Genomic DNA, 22788 nt, shown 5'->3' on the forward strand with positions numbered 1-22788 from the left:
GACTATTTTCGTATCCCTAGTAATTTTTCCTCCCCTGCATGCATATTCTATGTGCGAACTGGGAACCGCTTCTCCGGAGTCGCTTTCGGCAATCGGCATTCCTTTGCAAGATGTGCACTGTGCAGCTACTGCACGCTCGAGTAACGTTGCTGGACATTAGTCCGGGAAAACCCCGGCTTTGAAGGCAAATATGAACGAGAATTGCGTACTCTGGATTCTTGGATTTCTACTTAGCAGAACGATTGATTTCCGCCCTGAAACTGTCGCTACATTCCAGTCAGCATGGAAACTATTCCGTATATTGGAACTGAATTCGTAAAAAAGCATCTCAGTTACGCGGAACTTATCCCAGCCGTACGGAGAGCTCTACAAGAGTATTCGAGCAACAGGTCCGTTCAGCCCTTACGAACTGCTGTATCTGTACCGGGGGCCAATGGGTGAGCATTTATTCATGCGGTATAGGTTATGTGATTTCAAAACGTGACATTATTATTTTACTTGGGTCTTGAAGGATGTTGGACTGAGCCTGTGAAATACATGCACTGTTGAATCAATAGTTAAAATTTTAAGCTACATTTTTTCCAAATTAGATTCGAACTAGAATTACTGAATTCGCAAAAGAAATACAACAAGATCAGGTTAATTTCTTATCGAACCTAAGCTCATTCTCATAGAAACGGTTCACAAATTAGATTACCGGCATTTAGCTTTCATTAGTATAATTAGAAATATGTATTATTTATCCAAGTCTTGGGGGTTGTATCGAATAATTGCCAGTTATTTTCCGAATATCTTATTCATTCAAGTCATATAGGCAAGCTTTCTACCAGATCGACTTACTAATACTAAGCTGGGACAGCTATATTTGTGACATTGAAATGATTCAAATCAATCATATTCAGAACGCTACTTACAATGCCAAGCTACAGTTCAACGGACAAGACTCTGATGACCAAATTGATTGGACTTTATCCGGACAATACCAAACACAATTTACCGACTCATCACTGTTACATCACGCTGTTTGATGAAAATACCGGCGTTCTCAAATGTGTAAGGCTAATAATGCCGTGCTTGCAACCTACTGTATGCTGTATTCGTACATTTTGTTGCAGTTAATGGACGGTGAGATAATCACAGCAATGAGAACTGCAGCGGCCACTGTAGTAGGAACTCAGGTATTAACTGTTGTAGGAATATTTTAAATGCAATGTTGAGATTAGTGTTGGTCTATGTCAGTGGTTCCCAACCTTTTTGGATCCGCATTTCAAACTTCAGAGTACACATGGAGCCGCATGAAACACTTGAGTAGCTACGCTATCTCTGGATCTCACCACCTATAGCTAATTCAAAGGCACAGAGACTTTTATAGATTCTATATCGGTTATTTTAGCATTGATAGACACAGTTTGGCGAGTGCTATACATTGAAATAAACTAAAAATGCATATCATTACTACAACATACTATTATATCGTTATGTGATAGCTCTTCATACATTCCAGCACTTAATGCACAAGTTTGCGGGGGATTATTCGCTGAGTAATATTGGACTTATTGCAATTTATACTTGACTATGAGCCGTTATTTTAATGTTAGTAAAATTGTGTTGAAATTTACTCTTCATGGAGACGATACAGCCTATAAAGGTCTATAACCAGTAGAACTCAAGATATATCATTATCTGACGAGTATTAATCCATGCGTTTGACGCTTGTCTGCATAAATTCTTTCCCCCAGTTTTCAGAAGCGGCCTTGTAAGGCTTTAGGTATAACTAATATCTTATATTTTAGCATTCATATATGGAAATTGACTGTAACTATTCATAGAAACAAACAACAATTGTTGTCTATTAAATTTTGTGGCATATTTATAGGTCAATCAGAGCCGCAAGAAGGCTACCTTGGAGCCTACCTTGGGAAGCACTGATCTACGTGCTTGAAACATACCTAGCCTATCTGACAGACTTAAACAATTAGATATTACTAGTTGGCTAATTAGACTAATTAGAGCAAAGTACCTGTAATCTAATTCTAATCTAATTTGTGAAATGTTTCTTTGCTTTCATTTGAATTCTAATCTAATTTCTGGTTTCCCTAAAAACCCTACAGGAGAACCGTATGGTGCGAAATAAGCCAAGCTTGTTGTACAGACATTTGCCATTCTCATGCTAATGAGACTGAACTCTAATGTGATATGAAGCGAACTTTTGTTGTATTTCTCTTCAATTTCCGAGTTTTGTGAACTCAGTAATTCTAATCTAATTCGGAACAACCTGGGTGCTTATGATTCTAAATCCAATCTAATTTGGAGAAGCTGAAAATTTCATAGTTGTTCAACTGTGCTGCCTGATAGATCCAAAAATTGCGGAACAGATGTAGTTGGAAACGTCGTCGCTTTTAGTAAGCACAAGTAAGCCAAACCTACACTGAAAAAGTCTATGTACTTCATTACTAAACACTAGGGTTGTTCAAAAATAACTTTTCTTTTCGGATTCACTGATTAAATTGATTGGTTGCTTAAAAAAACGATGCACACCAAATTTGGTCGATTTCAGCTGGTAGATATGAACTCGTAGTTAAAAATTTTGAATTTATCATAAAAAGATTTAAAAATCAATTTTCAAATTTTACTGTCAACGCCATTTTATTGTTAAGTGACCTGAAAGAACGATGTATTACAATTTTTGCTCATTTCCGTCAGGTAGAAGTGAAGTTATTGCAGTTGAAAGTTTTGGATTCGCAAAAATAGCATAGCGGAGAAAACCTCAGAATTATGAAATAAAATCTCAAATAACTTTGCCTCTACGGGTTGAAATTGACTCAAATTTGTTTTGCATCGTTTTTATAGACAGCTAGACGATTTCATGGGGTTGACAGTAAAATTTGAAAACAAAATTATTTTTATTTTTTATAACAAATTCAAATATTTCTATTGGCTCTGCGTCGGCGAATACTGGTTGAAATAGAGCTAAATTTGGTGTGCAGCGTTTTTTAGACAACCTGGAAATTTAATCGGTGATTTTCCAGGATCCGGAAAAACAAGTTATTTTTTAACAACGCTAGTAACCACTGTTGGTGGTAATTAGTCACACAATGTCCTCTGAAATTAAATTTAGTATTATGAATGCTGCTCTCTGCTCAGGTTTAGTTACGTAACAAACCCTATTGGTTACATCTAAACTTTGAAATTTCTTTGATCGTAAATTTTTCAACTATTGTTTTAAACTCCCAGCAAAGCAGTTCTAATCCGAGGTAGTTAGCTTAGCTCAGTGGTTCCCAACCTTTTTGTCTTCATTCCCCACTACCCAAAACTCCTATATTCCCTTTGAAATAGGGTTACCATATTTTGAGACCCCAAAAAGAGGACACTTTTTATAAATTCTGGAAGCTCCAAGAAAACTGGTGATTTAAAAAAATTTAGACCGAAAAAAAGGTCATCGCTCTCGATTTTTTTTACGAAACTCCGACATTCGCTGGGTCGGGGTCGTATTTTTCATGGCATTCAGCGAAAAAAGGACAAATCACCACAAAGGAGGACACTTAGGCGTCCTCCGAGGACACTTTCAATTTATAATTTTCGATACATGAGCAGTAGGGCTGTTCAAAATTAACTTTTTTTTCCTGATTCCAGCCATTCACTGATTAAATTGTCAGGTTGCCACAACAAAGGCTGCACACCAAATTTGGTTCAATTCTAACAAGTATAGGGCTCCGCGGATCCAATTAAAATTTTTAATTTATACAGGAAAATTGAAAAAAAAAAATTTTCAAATTTTTCTGTCAACCCCATGAAAATGTTGAGATGTCTTCAAAGACCATGCAAATGAAATTTGAGTCAATTCCAACCAGTAGAAACGGAGTTATTCGAGTTTTTCGTTGATAATTCTCGGATTATCCCCCAATCAAGGATAATTGGAGAATTATCAACGAAAAACTCCAATAACTCCACTTCTACTAGTCCGAATTGAGTCAAATTTTTTTTGCATCGTCTCTGAAGACAGCTCAACAATTTCATGGGGTTGACAGAAAAATTTGAAAAATTTTTTTTTTCAATTTTCTTGTATAAATTAAAAATTTTAATTGGATCCGCGGAGCCCTATACTTGTTAGAATTGAACCAAATTTGGTGTGCAGCCTTTGTTGTGGCAACCTGACAATTTAAGCACTGAATGGCTGGAATCCGGAAAAAAAAGTTATTTTTGAACAGCCCTAATGAGCAGTTAACTGGTAACGGTGATCGCGCATGTCTCTCTGTAAATATGTAGACTATCCTGTATATAATGTTTAACAAATGTGTCTATTCCCCACCAGAAACCATTGAATTCCACACCGGTGGGGAATTTCCCACCAGTTGGGAAGCACTGGCTTTGCTGCTTGCTAAGTTTACATTATGGTAACATACGCCATAGGAAATTTCTGTGGCTGAACGATTTTCATCCTCTCTTCCGCCTGAGGCATAGAAATTTCTCAGAGAACTGCAATGAACAGCATTGGGACCTTGCTTATAATAAAGAAATAACCAAAATTAATTCGATTGTGTTAGAGCAGTGGTTCCCAACCTTTTTCCATCCGCGTACCACTTCGAGGTTTTATGTAGTGCTCGCGTACCACCTACATAATTTACGCACGACGTAGGCGGTAAAAAAGTTTTAACCATTTATGACGTCATAATCACGTAATTGGATATGTGGGGTGTAGGGCGATTTTTACCTAAAAATTGGAGGATTTTGACCAAATTTTGACTTCACGTACGCAAACTAGGTGTTTTCGCACATAATGTTAAAATTGTACTACTTATATTCAATTTTGGTAAGGACTGTCTGTCCTTACGAAGTAGTATGGCCTGAAAAAGCCTTTTTGACTTAAAAACTGACAAATTTTGACATTAAAAAACATTATTCTAACGGTATCCGGCCAAGTAGTTACACCACGTTTTATGGAGGAGGTAATTAAAATTTGTTGTAGTACAACGAAAGATACTTTCTTATATTCTCGGGTGGAAATTGTCTGTCCTTACTTAGTAGCTTGCCAAGAATGGAGAAATAGCCTACCGTTTAACAGCAGTGTAGTTGTTGGTTGAAAACACTGAAACTGTGCGTACACTGCTGGTGACCCACCATGGTGCTTCATTCTGACAATGTTGTCATTCATACATCACAATTATTCATCATGCGCTTCTTGATAAAACATCCATGCAATGCCCAAGCAGTCTTGCTTCAGTTAGGATATTACGATACGTTGAGAATAACACCATGTCAATTGTCAACCTATTTGTTTCGTTTGACAATTTATGATCCACGATGAGCAGACAATGGGCCGCCTACAACGGTAGGCCTATAAAGTATGGCTTCAAGATTTAAAATATCGAATCTACGATACAAACGAAATGGAGGGGTAAAAAATCTTTTGACTTTGTAAACAGTTTTGACAATTTTTTGACTTAACGCTCAATTTTGTAAAAAAAATAGCCCTACTAATACCAAATTTTATTAAACTAGGCATTATCAGCCCGGGTTGATGAGATGCATGGAATTGTTTTTTCACCACTAGTCAAAAAACTTCAAAAAATTCAAAATGAAACCCACCTGGACTAATAACTTCCTTCGGTCGAAAAAAAAAACAGAATCTACTCGCGTACCACCTGGAAGACCTTCGCGTACCACTAATGGTACGCGTACCACAGATTGGGAACCACTGTGTTAGAGCTATTGGGTAGGGATGGTGTGAACCTCTGAAAGGTTCAGGTTCGTGTGAACGCGAACCTTTTTGAAAGGTTCTGTGTGAATGCGAACATAAACCTCATGACCTCACGTGCAGAGGTGGTCAGTAACGAAGTACTTCTACTTTTTCGAAGTACTCAAGTAGTTTTCCTCTACTTCTGGTACTTACTCAAGTAGATCTGATTTTCGCTACTTCTACTTCATAATATTTTGTGATCTACTTACTTACTTTTCGCTATTTTCAGTTTGTCAAGTAGAAGTAGTTCAATTTTCCAATCAGGATGATAGCCTGAGGAATTTCGGGGCTGTTTTCACGGAATATCAACATTTATTTTTCATAAAAGTTGAGTAATACCCGGAATTTTCGTCGCGCTTCGCGCGCAGTGGATACGGAGTTTCCAGTATGATTTCATGAAGGTATCGATGAATATAATTTAGGTAGTGGGTTGGCGTGATTCTGTTCACACAGGGATATCTAGAACTAGAACTAGAACTAGAACTAGATATCCCTGCGTTCACACCACATTGTCGCCCTTCGCCCATGTGAAATAATTCATCACAGTTTATATGGCTCATCATATCGTTTGAAACTGATGTTTCGCAATCTAGCATTTACTTGTCATATCGTAATCTAGCATGTCTATGGCACGTCCTAACCTGGAAAAGTGGACTCTGACTTTGTTGTCAGTTTCAGTGCTGTTTTAGCATACCGCCTTTGACCCTTTCTGGAGTGAAGGCATGAATGCCTTTAATTTCCGGAAATAAAGCTACACAATATGGCATTTTTATAGTCCGCTCCGTATTGCTCTTCGACTAAGCTACGGAGCTTATAATATGGGGGATGGCGTCATACCATGCTACTTTCTAAAACGTGCTGTTCGAGAAAACAGAGGATAAGTATCGCATTTCCATAATAATACTATCATTTTCATCCTATGATGTGGAGGAATGCTTATGCTATCGAAAATTGGATACTTGCTGGTGTGCATCAATATGAATCAAGCTCGTCACATTTCGCATAGCTCAATTGGCACCTTTTTACAATCCACGTGAACGAATTAGGATCGTTTTCACAACTACTTACTTACTTGAGTACTTTTGAAGTCAGTAAATTCTACTTCTACTTCAAGTAGTTTTTGGTTGCTTATGGAAGAAGTACTTCTACTCGTACTTGAGTAGATTTTTTCGTTGCTACTTCTACTTCTACTTGAGTAGCTTTATTGACTACTTTGACCACCTCTGGTCACGAGACGTTATATTGCTAATTCCAACCCTACATTTCTGTAAAGTTATAGCCTAAATTAATGTACACGATACCTAACGACGACTCGGGCCACAATGCTGAAGTACATATTGACGCTTTGAACGTCACCAAACGTATCAACTGGGGCAATCAAATGATACAATATAAATAATCCCATAAAATCAATACCTTCCGTCGCTTTGCCAAGAATTTCGACGAGGACTTGTAAGGGAATATAAGCTTACGCCTTAACCGTCAAGGCCAGACCGGACAATGTATTCGGCACGAGTATTGCTACGTTGATATTGAGCAGAGTGTAAGACCGGTTTCTACACTTCCTACCGATGTTACCCCAGTTATACAGCAGTGGCCAACACCCCAATCGCACGGATTTGGTTTTTATGATGCAATAAACATATGAAATCACGATTGACCCCGAACGCCTGCTAGATTTTTTACTTCAAATAACGATATCAATTTCATTGATTGGTTGAAAAAGCACCATTCACTGACTACCTATAAATGTAGTGTATTTGGCTCTTGGTGTTGATTTTTTTATTCTGCCAGCGCCATGCATAGACTGGTGCGAAGTTGAAATGCAATTAATTTCAACCAAAGATGTTATAATGACGTGAAACAATGGAAATCCATGAAAAAGGTTCACAGTGAGGAACCTACTAGGGTTTGTTTGTGAACGTGAACCGCTAAATTTCTAAGGTTCACACACAGAACGCGAACGTGAACCTCACGTTCACACCATCCCTACTATTGGGTTGGTTGGCCTACCTCTAGCAAGACAGCCATTTAATATTAATATTAATGTATAAAATATCATTTTCAGGCTGTATTCGAAGGCAAGCCAAGGGTTCTCTGTATAATTGGTTCCGGACTGCAGGCCAAAAGTCACATTGCAGCATTTTCGGAGGCTTATACATTTGAAAAAGTAAAATTTGAATATTTTGTTGTCAGTGCCCAATCGATATCCGTCTACATAGTAATACCTGTAACGGCCAAGTCTGGATATTTATATTTATCGGCTTCTCGTGTACCATCTAAAAATCGTACATTGAGATTAAGCGCTCTCTTCGCCCTAATTATTCGAAATTTCATGCTGACGATGTCATCTTTTGTGATATGACTGTATATATAAAATGTTTCCAATTCTCTACTAGTTGCTGACGATCACCATTGACGATTGTCAGCCGAAAGTATTTGGGTTCATCTGAATATGAATATACTTTATTCAAGTCTAGCAGTTGCACGTTTTAGTTCTGACTCACTACTACCGTCCTGTGACTTGATGAAAACTGCCGATATTATTCAACTCTTATGGCCGATACTGATATTTCTTGCAAAGTGTGGTATCGACTTGAAATTGTCGGCGAACCAATAACACTGGCCTACAAAAAAAACTTTTTATTGATTACCAAAGATATTCTATTGGGTTCTAGGTATGGTTGGGCTGCTGAGTCCGGAAATTACATCCATTTCTCTGAATTGGCTCTACTTTTTATTTATTTTATTTATTCGTTGTAAGTAGAATAATTGAAATTACGCAGATTTAAAATCTTCTTAGCGATCTGTGCCTCACTCTGAGGAAGTACCCGACTCAAAGACGAAACTCCTCGAAATGGAGCAAGAGAGAAAGAATTACTTCTGTGTTTTAGCCATCAAGATGATCTTTTTACTGCAAAGATATCGAAGGGCTTTTACTGAAAATGGAGGTATATGATTGATTAGCGTGCTTTGACAGCTTACTAACTGAGATTTGAGCGTTACTGAACGTAGTATTTGGGCTTTGACGGTACCTGTTTTTGATTTTAAAAAAATATGTTGTTTACCGCTAATATCGCCTAATTTTTATAATTTTTGCTTGATTTTCACATGAAACAGGACTCGCGTATAGAAGGCTCTCTGTGTTAGCGATTGCGTCTTCAACGATCTCTCTCCAGAAATAGAACAATGCTGTAAGCACACACATGAAGAAACAGATGTGAACTCATCGAACTTGTAGTATATAAAGTTAAATTTACCTATGCCAAAATTTGCGTATTTTATGCACTTTTCCAACCAAAAATGTGAAATATCTCGAACAATAGGGTATATTTGGAAAAACTAATGTCATTTTCGGATTCAGGGACATAAGAATGCCCTAAAACCGTAGTATACAAAGGTCCGTAGTGCGGTACACAAAGACCATTTTACCCATGTCACAATTTGCGTATTTTTAGCACTTTTCGAACCAAAAATATGGAATAATTGAAAAAATGGAGCCAATTCAGGAAAACTAATGTCATTTTTGGATTCAGCGACCTGAAAATACCCTAAAACCGTTGAAACTTTCTTGGCACCAAAATGTGTGTTGACCAGTGCAATAGTTGGTCAGGCTTTGTTGTAATCACATCACTTTACGAAATGTTTCAAGGTAAAGATTTGGGGCAGAGACCACCAAAAGGCGGAAAACGTTTGCAGCGAATTCAAGCAGTTGGTCATGGAGAATTGCGAAACGATTGAGGACGCCGTCAAAGATGCAGACGTCATAGTGACCGTGACGCATGCGTCCGAGCCTATACTCAAGGGCGCCTGGGTGAAAAAGGGGGCACATATAAATTGTAAGTTGACCCAACACCATAGGTCTTGAGTGGGGTTGGACAAAATCAAGTACCCGAGGGATTCCATTCTGAATCGAGTATTCAAGCAGTAACGTCCGGTCAGGGGAGGCAAGTTAGGCGGTGCCTCACCTTTTTTTTGTTTTATGGTACTCATGGTGTTTGTCGACTACTATGGTCATTTACACCAGGCCGATATTCTTCATTTTTATCCCGTAACTGCCGAGTTATAGCACGGCCCATGTCTAGACTTTCTGTAAGACACCGCTTACGCGGATGAGGTGGCGTGGAGTAGCCTCGATAAACCTCCAAAACTCAGTTATAGGAATTCAGAAGTCGACCTCAGTCGGAACCCGCAACTATCGGTGCCTCACCTGTTGTCAGGATGAATATGAGAAAATTGTGTACCTTCAATGACTAATACAACACCAATAAGGATGGTTTTTTATTTCCTATCGATATTCATGAATTACTGAAGTTTAATCATTTTGCCACTAAAAACCAGGGAATTTGCATATTTATTGTTCAAAACTATAGCTCGAAAGGAGAGGTGAGGCACAGACGGGCGCAATTCATCATAAGCCGCTCACACTTTATTCTAACTGGCATTAATCTGATGGTTTTGTTGCACTGATTCCCAAAATCGAGGCATTATTAACGTCAGATCACTAGAACCCCCTGAAAACCGCCAAGGAATGTGAGATTCAGCTTTGTGACGAATGATGACAGGGCAGAGAAACAACGACGAGGTGAGGCACAGATGAATTTGCCTCACCCACTATTTGCTAGCAATCCGACAATCGCTGTGATGCAATGCGCTATCCACTTCGCAAATCGACGTTATGATATGAATCGTGAAGTTACGACAGCCAACATGTATCCTATTGCAGAGCAAATTTATTCAGTTACTGACGTAGCTTTTATGTGTTTTCATCCACACCTAGGCCTATACCTGCAATTGTGGATATATATGGTAGCTTCTTACGTAGCGTACATGTGAAGAGTGCTAATGTGATAAGAAACAATTAGGCAACTGCCAATTTGGGTTTATGTATTTGGAAATCAGACTCTAGAGGGGTCAGTGCCTCACCAGTGATGAACCTCACCGCGTGTCACTGTATTCGAGTATCATATAGCACAGTGATTCTCAACCGGGGTCCGCGAAGCATTTTCAGGGGGCCCGCAAAGCCTCTCAATTCGCGAAACGATTGAAAATCCAATTGTTAATTTCTTTTAAAAATTAGAGAAATCACAAGGCAGTTTCTCTGTACAAGTACTAAAACTTCAGGACTCACATCAACAGAATGGATGTCCGAGATGAAATATCGTACTGTGAATACTAGTCCATCCTCATGATTACCGGACCACGACTGACCTATCGATCTCGCCTTCCATGACATGCCACCCCATTATGTCACTTGCTTTTTTCTATACTATCTTATTTACTTTTCATTCAGTGTGCAAACTGTGCATGCCTCCTCTTTACATCGCCTAGGCCAAGGTGGGTGTCTGATATCATATAGACTACTCCAAGTCGCTTCTTCACCTTCCTATCTTTTCATTGTATCACATTTTGTGGTGTATGGAACTGATAAATTGTTAATAAACCAATAATGATGATGCAAACTCATTTTAATTGCCTAATTGTCAATAGCATAATGATGCAAACATATTGCTGTTGGACTTGGAGATGCTTTGTTGGGGTTTGTGGGAAAAAATGTAAAGTTGGAGAACGTCATTTTGTTCTTGCTTATAATCATCATCATCATTGGTGTATTAGCAATTTTATCAGTTCCATACACCTCAAAATATAAAATACAATGAAAAGATGCCTACAGCTGACGGTTGAATGATAATTCAGCTAAATTTGAACTAAAATTAGAGGGGGTCCTTGACAGTCGAAAAGGGGTCCACGAAGACAAAAAGTTTGAGAACCACTGATGTAGCGGGCATGAAACTATGAATGATTTGGAGAGTTCAAATACGCACCTTTCATGCGTCCACGGAGAACACAATGCCAGCTGTACATCACATTTAAGATAACTTGGTGTTTTTTTCGAACATACCTATTTCATTGCACTTGTGACAATGCTGTGATTCGGTCATGACTCCACAGATATGTTGTTTCCGTTAACGTCTGTATCTTTCATGTGCTGTGATGCGACCAATTGAGGTCTCAAGCCTTCAATAGTGGCAAGTACTATCAAAATCATAATTATCGATGATAAATTAACTCATAGATTTGCTGGTAGCATATCATTTTAACAGAGGTGGCCCAAGTAGTGATCGTTGCTCCACGAATAGCTGAAGTTATTTCCCAGTTAGGTAAAAAGCGATGCTATTGGCAATGTACTTTCCAATTCTCTACTAGTCGCTGACGGTTGCCCCTGACGAGTGTCAGCCCAAAATATTCAGGTTTACTTCAATTTGAATATATTGTTCAATTGTACAATCAAGTTCCGTACCACTAAGATCTCTTAAAATATTTCGGTAAGTCTGGTTTTACATGTCCACTAGAAGTAGAAGTATTCTAAACCCTGGGTTGTAATGACTCGACACTAGTCTGACTCGAGTAACGATTTTTCGGTGACTCGACTTGACTCAAGTCATTTCTTCAAATGCGTAAATAGACTAGACTCGAGTCAATTTTTGTATTGACTCGACTTGCACTCGAGTCATTGTGCATGACTTGAACCAAGTCATCGATCCGTGACTACGACGGCCAAGACGGACATTTCAGTGTAACTTCGAGGAATAGTAAAGTCTCCACGTGATTGATATTTCGTCTATCAGTCCTGATACTTGGAAAATAGGGCCGGAAACTGTTAAAACTGAGAAAAATTACCATATTATGAATGCCAGCCATTCTATATCGCTCGAGCAGAGTTGAAAAATGTGGGTTGAACCGGATTGAACTGAAAACTGAACAGTGAACATAATGACTTGGACTCGGACTCGAGTCAAAACACTATGACTCGAACTCGAGCTTCTACTAGCTGACTTGGACTCGGACTAGACTCGGTGGTGCATTGAAAATGACTTGACTTGACTGGAGTCAAAACTATAAAAGTGACTCGGAACGTTGTGACTTGGTTACAACACTGTCTAAACCATAGCTACTTGATTAAGTATTGTAAGTATGCAGAATCTACGTGAAGTATCATGTTACTGAGCACTTATGTATTTTAGTAGTTGTAAAAGTCGTCTCTCACTCCTCGACTAGAATCATTAGAACTAACATTCGCTTCAGATTCCAAGTACTTGAATTGTCGTGCTCATCTGTAGCCAGTGCACATAATTGCAGGTGTTGGCGCATGCAGACCGACGTGGAGAGAGTGTGACGATGAATGTCTGACTAATGCAACCGTGTACTGCGACAGCGTAGAATCTGCTTCGAACGAGTCCGGAGATGTGATACTGTCAAAGGTGCTGCATTGCTATATGAATATCGCTATGAATTGTGAAGCTAGACAGTTTTTCCGGGGCATGGCTGCTATCAGGGTTGTAACCAAGTCGCAAGGCTCCGAGTCGCAAGTCAATCTCAATTTTATAGTTTTGACTCAAGTCGAGTCATTTTCAATTCACCACCGAGTCAAGTCCGAGTCCAAGTCAGCGATCAGAGGGTCGAGTCCGAGTCTTGATAATATGACTCTAGTCCGAGTCCAAGTCATTGTGTTGAATGCTCAGTTTCCTGTTAAAATCTTGTTTCACCCACTTTTTATAACTCTGTTTGATGATATGTAATAGTTCACATTCGTAATATAGTAATTTTCCTCACTTTTAGCAGTTTCTGGTTGCATTTTTAAGTACCAGTACTAATAGACGAAATCCACGAGTGTTATGCTTTGAGTAGTGTGTCCGAGTGTCACTAATTATCACGTCACAACCGTACGTATAATGTGGAATTTGTGCCTTTCATGCAACCACAAAGAATGTAATCCCAGTTTTTTTGACAATACCCAATTCATTCAACTTTGTGACAATGCTATGGGTTGATCACCGCTTCACATCAATGTCATCTCCGCTAACGTACATAGCTTTGTTTTACATGTTTCAGATTTGCGTGCCGAGATACAGCATATTGAGGCTTACAGCCTTTAGCTGATTTAAAGACCACTCCAAGTCGTTTCGGCACCCTCCCATCTTCATTATATCGCAATATTGTGGTATATTGATTTCATGAAAATTTTAAGAAAATGATGATGAGGACAGTGGAAATTAGTATTGAAACTCTGATACTCGTTGATAAATTAACTCTTAGTGGCCAGGAGCGTATCTGCCGATTAGTTTCCAAATTCACCCTAGTGGCAAACGTCTTTTGTAAAGATATGCAGGGTTGTAATGACTCGACTCGAGTCACGATTTTTTGGTGATTGGAGTCATTTTTTCAAATGTGTAAAATGACTCGACTCGGGTCAGTTTTTGTATCGACTCGACTTACTTGAGTCGTTGTGCATGACTTGAGACTAGGACGGCCAGGACAGACATTCATTGTAACTTCGAAGAATAGTAAGTCATGACGTTATTTGTCTTTCGTCCAGGGTTATAACCAAGTCACAAGTCAATTTCGCTTTTATAGTTTTGACTCGAGTAATTTTCAATTCACCACCGAGTCAAGTCTGAGTCCAAGTCTTCGAGCAGAGGATCGAGTCCAAGTCGTGGTGTTATGACTCGAGTCCAAGTCATTGTGTTGACTGCTCAGTCTCCAGTTAAAGTCTTGTTAAACCCTCTTTTAGAACTCTGTTTGTTGATATCCAATGGTTCGCATTTATAATATACTAATTTTCCCCACTTTTAGCAGTTTCTGGTCTCATTTTCAAGTATCAGTACCAATAGACGAAATGCCAATAGTGTGGTTACTTAACTATTCTGCGAAATTACAATGAAATGTCGGTCTTGGCCGTCTGAGTCTCGAGTCATACGACTTGATTCGAGTCATGCTCAATCGTGACTCGATTCATTATAACCCTGCTTTTGTCGATCAGTCCTGATGGTTGGAAAATAGGGCCAGAAAGTGTTAGGACTGAGGGAAATTACAATACTAGGAATTTGAGTCATTCCATATCACTCGAGCAGAGTCGAAAAAAGTGGGTTGAACAGGACATGAACTCAAAACTGAACAGTGAACAACGACTTGGACTCGAGTCACGATACTATGACTCGGACTCGACCCTTTGCTCACTGCATGGTTGTAACGACTCGAGTCACGATTTTCTGATGACTTGACTTGAGTCATTTTCTCAAAATACGGAAATAACTTTGACTTGTGACTCGGTTACAACCCTGGCTCACTGACTTGGACTTGACTAGGTGGTGTATTGAAAACGACTCGAGTCAAAACCATAAAAGTGAGATTTTCTTGTGACTGGGTTGTGGCCGGTTCTGACTCGTGCACATTTTACAGGCCGAAGTGTACGGAGAGGTCGGTGAAGTCTTGCTTGGGATGAAGCCTCTACGACCGGCACATCACACTTTTTTCAAGTCTCTCGGTACGTAGCCTACACGTTGAATCTAGGGCTGGACGCGATGGTTCGGATATTAATCCCAATGGTTCAAGTCGAGTAGTGAGATTATTTTTCATTGCGGTTATACACTCGAATCAGTAAAATTTGAAAATTGTTTTATAAAACGCTTTTATAATAAGTTCAAAATTTTTAATCTTCTGTGCGTTCACATCTAGTAGTGGGAATTGAGCCAAATATGGCGTGCAGCGATTTTATTGGCGACCTAACAATATAATCGGTGAATCCTCGGAATTCGAAAAAAAGTTATTTTTGAACATCCCTACTACACACGTTGGAAATAACATTCCCATATAAACTTGTGATCAGCCAACACATTGTTACAAAGTGCAATGAAATAGGTCAGACCAAAAAACTACCAAATTCAATTCGACGCAACTATGTCCATTGTCCATTCTTCAATATTTGAGAAAATCCTTTTTTTTTGTAAACTTTCAATAAGTCCATGTCTAAGTTGAATATGGCCGAAAGAAAATGAAAACTTAATTTTGTCAAAATGCGTAACAGTGGACATCAGCCACTCTGATTTCTTGGCGAGGATTTGTAATGCTATAAAGCCGCGACTCGACCCACTCAGCCCTAGTTGATTCATATAACGTTGCTGCTCAGTGCTCATTTTGTCACTATATCTCAAGGTCTTGGATTGGAGGACGCCGTTGCTGCCAATATAGTGTGGAAAGCTGTTGAAGAAAACGCTCAACGAAAGTCCTGATTTCAGACACTGCCTTCAATCTCATCATCCCCTGCTAAAAACCAAATATGCCAATGCGTAGCAAGTTCATGTATTTCAAGAAACCACTACCAGCAACCACGCATTTGCAATAAAATAAGGACTAGTACGGTTTATCGCAAGCAATTATTTGTGGCAGACGTTTTGGGCAACTGCTGGAATTTTGCACAGGGAAGTAGCCACCACACAGTTATAGAGATTTCACTCAACAAGATACACTAATGCAGCAGTACCATGCCATAGTTCCTAAGTATTAACCCATATACCGTAATCGGCTCCCAAAATGTTATGGCTAAGGGGTCCACGGAACCACCAAAAAAACTTCTGGGTCCGCGCTAGCGAAAAGGTAAGACTCCTGGGCTGGAGGGTAAGATTCATGGCAATGAAATTTCAAAGCTCCATTTGCTATACAGCACATCCTCAGGTGCTTTTCAGCATCGCATCATCTTGCGACGACCGATCAGCATGGTTTGTACTCAGCAGTAGGTAGTATTGGCCATCCTCGAAGATATCTTCCCCAATTCGAATGCTTCATACGCCCACAGTGTTGCTTCATTTCAACAGCTCTTTCAGAGTCGGATTTTTGTTGAACCTTTTCGTGAGCCTGTGCGCAGGCTTGAAACAAAACTGTGAACCGAACAACGTGACTCGGTATCCTGGTGGGTGCTCAAATGTGAAGATGGTTTGCGATTTTGGAATCCTTCGGAGCTTGTTGTCTTTGGTACAGATTAGGAAGATATTTTTGGTTTCCTGGAAGATATAAAATAAGTATGACAGATCAAGTAACTCGTCCAGTGTCCACACTAGCGCAAAATTGATCTCCTGAGTGGAAATAAATGGCTTAGGAGCTATATGGATTCAAATTTTTAAGATTCAATTTGCACCATGAACTAAGTTGTTCTTTGGACATGCAATATTCCACACGCATTTGTTCAATAAACTTAGCGAGTCACATATACAGAATTCAGCTAACACCAGTCCCAGTAATCAAGGAACAAGTATTGCTGTTAGATCAGAAAACTTACAGGCTGGGATAAGAATTCAACCACCGATCTCACCAGTAAGCACTGGCGCAAAAAATACATGCAAATTCACAAAAATTTCGACTATACGTAGTAACAAAATCACTTGCAACAAATTAGAAGCGGAAAAACATTGGTATAACGCGAAATTTGGCTGGAAAACGCAGGCTTCTTTCAATATTGCATGAGGCCATGAACAGTACGTTTTTAAGAACATTTTACCAAATTTTACTGGCTGCTTGATAAAATTCCGAAATTAGCTAAAAAAGTAGCATAGCATAGCTTTAAGATGGGAAAATTTTTCATGAAAAAATTACTATTTTTTTCTAATGGTACTATCTACCCCATCTAATTGTTACATTGTCTAAAAAAACAATGCGCAACAACAATTATTGGAGCAGAACATTTTAAATTTAAAAAATAATATTCACGGTGGGTAACTCCATATTGTAAGACAGAATTTCTTACCGTAAATAGCCTAGGCTTACCATTTTTCGGCCAACCTAATAATCATCAAGTGAGCTAGTAAAATTTAAGAAAAGTTATATTTAAACAGTTATCAACACCACACTTACCTGCAACACAGTCCCGCTTATCCCCTTCATTGTCCGGCACGGCGTGTCTGCCACTGTGATATCAGCCCCATGATAATCCGCCTTCAACAAAATGTCTTGAACGCATTTCAAGTCTGCGTTTTGCTGGCCTCCCGCTTTGACAGCCATATATTCGTCGAGCAAGTTTGATATATATTCTTTCCAAAGCGATCGCAGTCTTCCGTAACTGGAATAGGCGCTATTGGTGGGTTTGGCTAAAATTCGTTTGGTCATTCTCAGTCGTTTTCTCGGCTTCCGCTTTGATTTCTTCGCCTTTTTCTCCGCAACAAGCATAATGGGTTTGTTCCTAAGCGTTGATTTCATCGAAATTAGCTTACTGTCGTTTAACGACGGGATTGTCTTTTGCAGAAAGGCTTCCACGTACGAAAATTGGACAGGGTCGGACATCTTGAGAATGACTGCTTCTAATATACACGCCTGTCATGCAAAATAGAACAAAGTTTTTGCCTGATATATCAAGAGTGGTAGAACTTAAATCAGGACTATGTGGTGCAACAGATTGATGCAAGACCGCAGGCCCGTCATCAGTTAATTTCATAGCGAAAAATCACTGTAAAACGTTCAATGACACAGAAATGAGAATACGCATTCCGGTTTAGGAAATAGTGTGGACCTCTACATAGTATAAGCCCACACATATGGCTGGGCAAAATCGAGTACCTGACAGATTTGATCCTACATCAAGTATCAGGGTTTGAGTCGAGTATCATTCACTATAGTGTCACAACAGTAATAGTACCACCTAGAAAGTTCAAATATGTAGGCCTACCTTTTATACGACCGCATAAAAAATACAATGCCAGATCTACAATTGAACAGTATATTCGTATTGAAATGAACCCGAATATTTTCGGCTGACACTCGTCAGGGGTAATCGTCAGCAGCTAGTAGAGAATTGGATATTGAAGTTCTGTGCCAAGAAGCTCTTCAAATGCCAGATCTACATCACATTCAAGATCATTCAGTATTTTTCGACTATACCTACTTCATTGAATTTCGCGTCAATGTTGTGGATTGATCACGACTTCACAAACATGTCATTTCCACTAACGTACATAGTAGACTGTTCAAAAAATTTTTTTTTTCCAAATTTCACTGGCTACGTGATAAAATTATTATGTTGGCTAAAACAAAGATGTACACCAAATTTGGGTCAATTCCAACCAGTAGAAGCGAGATTCTTGCACTAGAAAATTTCAAATTTATCATATAAAAAATAAAATATTCAATTTTTTCTGTCTACTCTGTAAAATTGTTAGGGCGTCAGTATAGATGACGCACACCAAATTCGGCTCAATTCCAACCACTAGTTTCAAATTCCATGATACTATTTTATTCAAATCCAAATGTTTCTACTGCAATAATTTCGCTTCTACTGATTGGACTTGAGTCAAATTTGGTGTGCAATGCTCTACTGACAGCCTAACAATTTTATGGGGTCAACAGAAAAAATTTAAAATTTCAATTTTATATGATAAATTCAAAATCTTCTACAGCAAGAATCTCGCTTCTACTGGTTGGAATTGACCCAAATTTGATGTGTAGCGTTGTTTTAGCCAACATAATAATTTTATCACGTAGCCATTGAAATTTGAAAAAAAAAGTGTTTTTGAATAGTCCGTGTGCATAGCTTTGTACCAGATGTTTTCGTATGCTACGATATTGCCAATCGAGGTTAACATCCTTCCACGATGCAAGATACTATTGTTAACTATTATTCTCGTCAATGAATGAACTCTCAGCAGCAAGGAGTGTATAATGTCAGTCCTTGTAAAATCATCTGTCGATACTCGACTCAAACCATTAGAATTATTACTCGACTACTTAAATCACTGCGCCCAGCCCACGTCAAAAGCATCTAATGAAATCAACCAGACACGATGGCATTATTCATGAGATATACCATTGTATAGATAGGATAAATATCAACAGATTTAGTCTATGTAGGTCAAACAGTGATGGTTAGGGATTTTGGCAAAAATTTCAATACACTCCGCTAGTCAATTTTTTATTGGGTTTACTGGCGGACAGTCTACGATCGGGCAACTCAACATGATTCGCATATATCCCTTCAATACGAGCTCGCTGTGCGACCTCAACTAAACTTTGAAATGTCTTTGGTTCGTATATTGACAATATCGTGAGAGATTTGTTGGATAACATAGCCCCGCATGATCTCAGCCCGCCTTTCAATTGCTTCTGTTCGAGATCGTGTTCAGCGCACGCAGCATCTAGCCTTTCCTGTCTCAGTTTCAAAGCAACAGTTCCCTTCTGCTTGCGTCCAAACTTTTGGTGAACCAGAGCGCGTCTTAGCATGTCTTTCATCATTCCTGTCCTCACACGGCAGCAGCGCAGCCAAAAGTGCTTTGCCTGTTCTTTTAGCTTTTGATGCTTGTAAAAGCGTGACGCGACGTACGTCTTTGGCTGTCTCATCATGAGCATTGCGGTCAAAAACATATTTTCAATGGCCTTGAGATGTACAACTATAGAAAATTTCCAACTTTAATAAATCAGATTAGAGTTAGAATGACTGAATTCGCAAAAAAACGTGGGGATCGAATTCAATTCTGTAATATACAGAAATAAAACAATCACTTAATTCAGTTCATATCATATATTAATTCATATCAAACCACAGTCATGAGAATATGGCAAATTTCTGGACTGACAGTCCAGGACTGTACCGTACATCAAGCTTTGCTCGTATCACACTGTAATAGTAGGCTATTCACAGTGGGTAGTTCTATAATTATTAATTAGACAATTTGCCACCGTGAGTACAATAAAATGTTGTGCTTCAATAACTTCGCTTCTACCAGTTGGAATTGAGTTGAATTTGTTACCGCTACGCTATAAACCGCAGATAAGTTTGCAAGTTGCAATGTGACTCCCACTTCATGTTGTACCAACCACTATTTGATCTGGACCAAACCCACCCAACTGTGACAATGTGACATGGTTGACATAGTTGAGTGCCTTCGCTCGTCAACTGCAGAGTCGAGTCGAGCCGAGTCGAGTCATTTTCCCATTTCAAGAAAATGACTCGAGTCAAGTCGAGTCACAAAAAAAAGGTGACTCGAGTCATTACAACCCTGCACTGTGGCCAGTCAGTGGCCACCAGAGATGGGCATGGATTAGGATTAGGTTTTGAAAAAACAGGATTTGTGAAATTTTGTCGGATTTGGATTAGACATTTTTTTCAGAACGGATTAGAATTTGGATTCATCTAATTTCTGGGAGATTGAAATGTCGTGTGGCGGATGGCGACAAACTTTATTCAGATCAGTTATTAATGTACTTATGGTTACTACGTTATCTTGAATCAAGGGAATCGTTGGTTGTGAAAGAAAATTTTCGAATCCTTCCATTGCATATTTTTTCTTTCTTTCTGAATTTCCAGTTGGAATCGGATTAGGATTGGACATGGACTTGAATATGAAAAAGTTATGGATTAGGATTTGGATTTGAAAGTTCGGATTTGGATTTGATTAGGACATAGAAATTTCAAATCCGCTCATCTCTGCAACTGAGCTCCTTGTATGTAGCGCAATGAATGCTATATATCTATATCATTGGCGCAATGTACTAGTACTACTAGTAGAGGTTAGAATAATGCACGGATCATGCTTTTTTCTGGACCCCTATCCAATTTTGCTCGAAAAATACAGAATCTTGATCCAATCCAAAGACTAATCCAAGTCGCTTATAGATCAGTGGTTATATTCTCAACCGCCTGTCCGCGAACCGGTCTGCGAAGAGTTTCCTGCCGGTCCGCCAGGTATATTACAATTTTATGCCATAATATCAAGATGCAATATGTTAAAGGCTTGTCGATCGATAAAATAAACAAAACAGCAAATTTTAAACTGATTCAGAACTTCGTAAGGTAACATTTTCGATAACATGTCATTTGACGACATGCGAGCGACACATAAATTCTGACTCGCTAAACCGCGCAGTTTGCACGATCATTCTTTTTCGATTCATTCATTTTGTACAGAACCGACCACGCAAAGGTGATTGTTATGGTCATTGTGCTGCGTCGTTACGATTGTTTATAACAGGGGTGTCAAACTCAAATTGCCTCGCGGGCCGGACCAGTCGACTGATTCCAAAATATTACATCATGATGTCATTGCTTCTCAATTGAATACTGTATCATATAAAGCATATAAAGATAATGGTTGGATAATGGATATAATGGAAATAAACATGGCTGTTTTATTCTAGCAATATTATTTGCGAGCAATGCAATTGGCAAAAATAATACAGTTACGAACCGCTAAATTAGTGGAGCTAACGACGATATAAGTTGGCATATTTCAATGCTCCCCTTGCTTAAGTCGTATTCTAGAATTAGCCCTGCGTATGCGTTGTGGGGAATACACGATATTTAACTGTAAACCTGGACGTTGGAATTTGGTTTATTGTTATTAAATCACTAGTCGAATTTCTGGGGACCTGTTCCGTCAGAAGTGACACAGCAGTGAACCATAGTGAATTATATTTGAACAGCTTCTTGGAGGTACAGAACTTCAATATACAATTGAATAGTAGCCTATATTCAATATTCATATTGAAATGAACCCGAATATTTTCGGCTGACATTCGTCAGGGGTAATCGTCAGAGTAGAGAATTCAAAAAAACAACGTATACCAATAATCGTAGCACAAAATATGACGTCACCAGCACGAAATGTCAAATACGAGAGTGTTCAATGTACTATTTTTAGATGATACACGAACTCTTTTTGTTGACACAGCCTTGGCTGGTGTATTTTGATAAAAGTCGACACTATAAGGCACACAAATGCGTAACTAATATATTCTCCATGTATGCTACATAAAATAGATCCCCATTGGCGTTTTCGCTTCTGTGAATAACTACTTTTTGGTCCATTTTTACACACAACTCTCAAGTCAGTGTGCAGTGTGCTCTTTTTGCCGTCTCGAAATTGGGGGTCAATGTCAATGACTTCTTCCCAGTGTCCACTAGTGTGAAACCACGACGCCGCGGTCAGGTGGTAATAATGTGGCCAATGAATCTACTCGACATTTTCTGTATTAGGGGATTATTTAATAGTAGTATTTTCTATAAAATATCTCCACATTTGTTACAAATGTGCTGGATAATATAAGCATTTTTCGATCAACGCAAAATTGCTTCGCGGGCCGGATGCGGCCCGCGGGCTGTATGTTTGATACCCCTGGTCTAAAGAAAAGACAGCCGAATAAAGATCAAAATCGAACACTTTTATACTTGACCCTAGGGCGAGGTGGCGAAGCTAGACCCGTTACTGGTCGCTGCGGGATACTCCTATCTGTTG

General features: G+C 39.0%; 3 protein-coding genes across 3 annotated transcripts; 1 reads left to right on the forward strand and 2 right to left on the reverse strand.

The window, feature by feature from the left end:
* Window positions 1-167: 167 nt before the first annotated feature.
* Window positions 168-15939, forward strand: LOC145443828 (ketimine reductase mu-crystallin-like). The gene is made up of 8 exons (XM_080321789.1): window positions 168-437; window positions 903-1053; window positions 1116-1178; window positions 7806-7907; window positions 9390-9576; window positions 12878-12999; window positions 14978-15062; window positions 15731-15939. The coding sequence occupies exons 1-8, from the start codon at window positions 283-285 to the stop codon at window positions 15805-15807; spliced, it is 942 nt and encodes a 313-aa protein (XP_080177915.1). The 5' UTR covers window positions 168-282; the 3' UTR covers window positions 15808-15939.
* LOC145443829 (ribonuclease P protein subunit p29-like) lies at window positions 15862-19446 on the reverse strand. The gene is made up of 2 exons (XM_080321790.1): window positions 17423-19446; window positions 15862-16575 (listed from the first exon to the last, which is right to left on the reverse strand). Exons 1-2 carry the CDS (start codon window positions 17846-17848, stop codon window positions 16378-16380), a joined length of 624 nt encoding a protein of 207 aa, XP_080177916.1. The 5' UTR covers window positions 17849-19446; the 3' UTR covers window positions 15862-16377.
* LOC145443522 (large ribosomal subunit protein bL20m-like) lies at window positions 19445-19903 on the reverse strand. Its single transcript, XM_080321478.1, has one exon. The coding sequence runs from the start codon at window positions 19901-19903 to the stop codon at window positions 19445-19447; it is 459 nt and encodes a 152-aa protein (XP_080177604.1).
* Window positions 19904-22788: the final 2885 nt, after the last annotated feature.

The sequence above is a fragment of the Botryllus schlosseri genome, chromosome 7, assembly GCF_051294905.1.
Source record: "Botryllus schlosseri isolate E-star chromosome 7, Bs_hap1, whole genome shotgun sequence".
Classification (NCBI taxonomy): Eukaryota; Metazoa; Chordata; class Ascidiacea; order Stolidobranchia; family Styelidae; genus Botryllus; species Botryllus schlosseri.

What these genes read in the sequence shown, in the direction of transcription:
- LOC145443828 (XM_080321789.1), top strand. Translation starts at nt 283, where the DNA reads ATGGAAACTATTCCGTATATTGGAACTGAATTCGTAAAAAAGCATCTC. An exon ending in AAAGGGGGCACATATAAATT is followed by an intron (nt 9,577 to 12,877) that starts GTAAGTTGACCC and finishes ACATAATTGCAG; the next exon opens with GTGTTGGCGCATGCAGACCG. An exon ending in GAGATGTGATACTGTCAAAG is followed by an intron (nt 13,000 to 14,977) that starts GTGCTGCATTGC and finishes CACATTTTACAG; the next exon opens with GCCGAAGTGTACGGAGAGGT.
- LOC145443829 (XM_080321790.1), bottom strand. Translation starts at nt 17,848, where the DNA reads ATGTCCGACCCTGTCCAATTTTCGTACGTGGAAGCCTTTCTGCAAAAG. An exon ending in TAAGCGGGACTGTGTTGCAG is followed by an intron (nt 16,576 to 17,422) that starts GTAAGTGTGGTG and finishes TATATCTTCCAG; the next exon opens with GAAACCAAAAATATCTTCCT.
- LOC145443522 (XM_080321478.1), bottom strand. Translation starts at nt 19,903, where the DNA reads ATGCTCATGATGAGACAGCCAAAGACGTACGTCGCGTCACGCTTTTAC.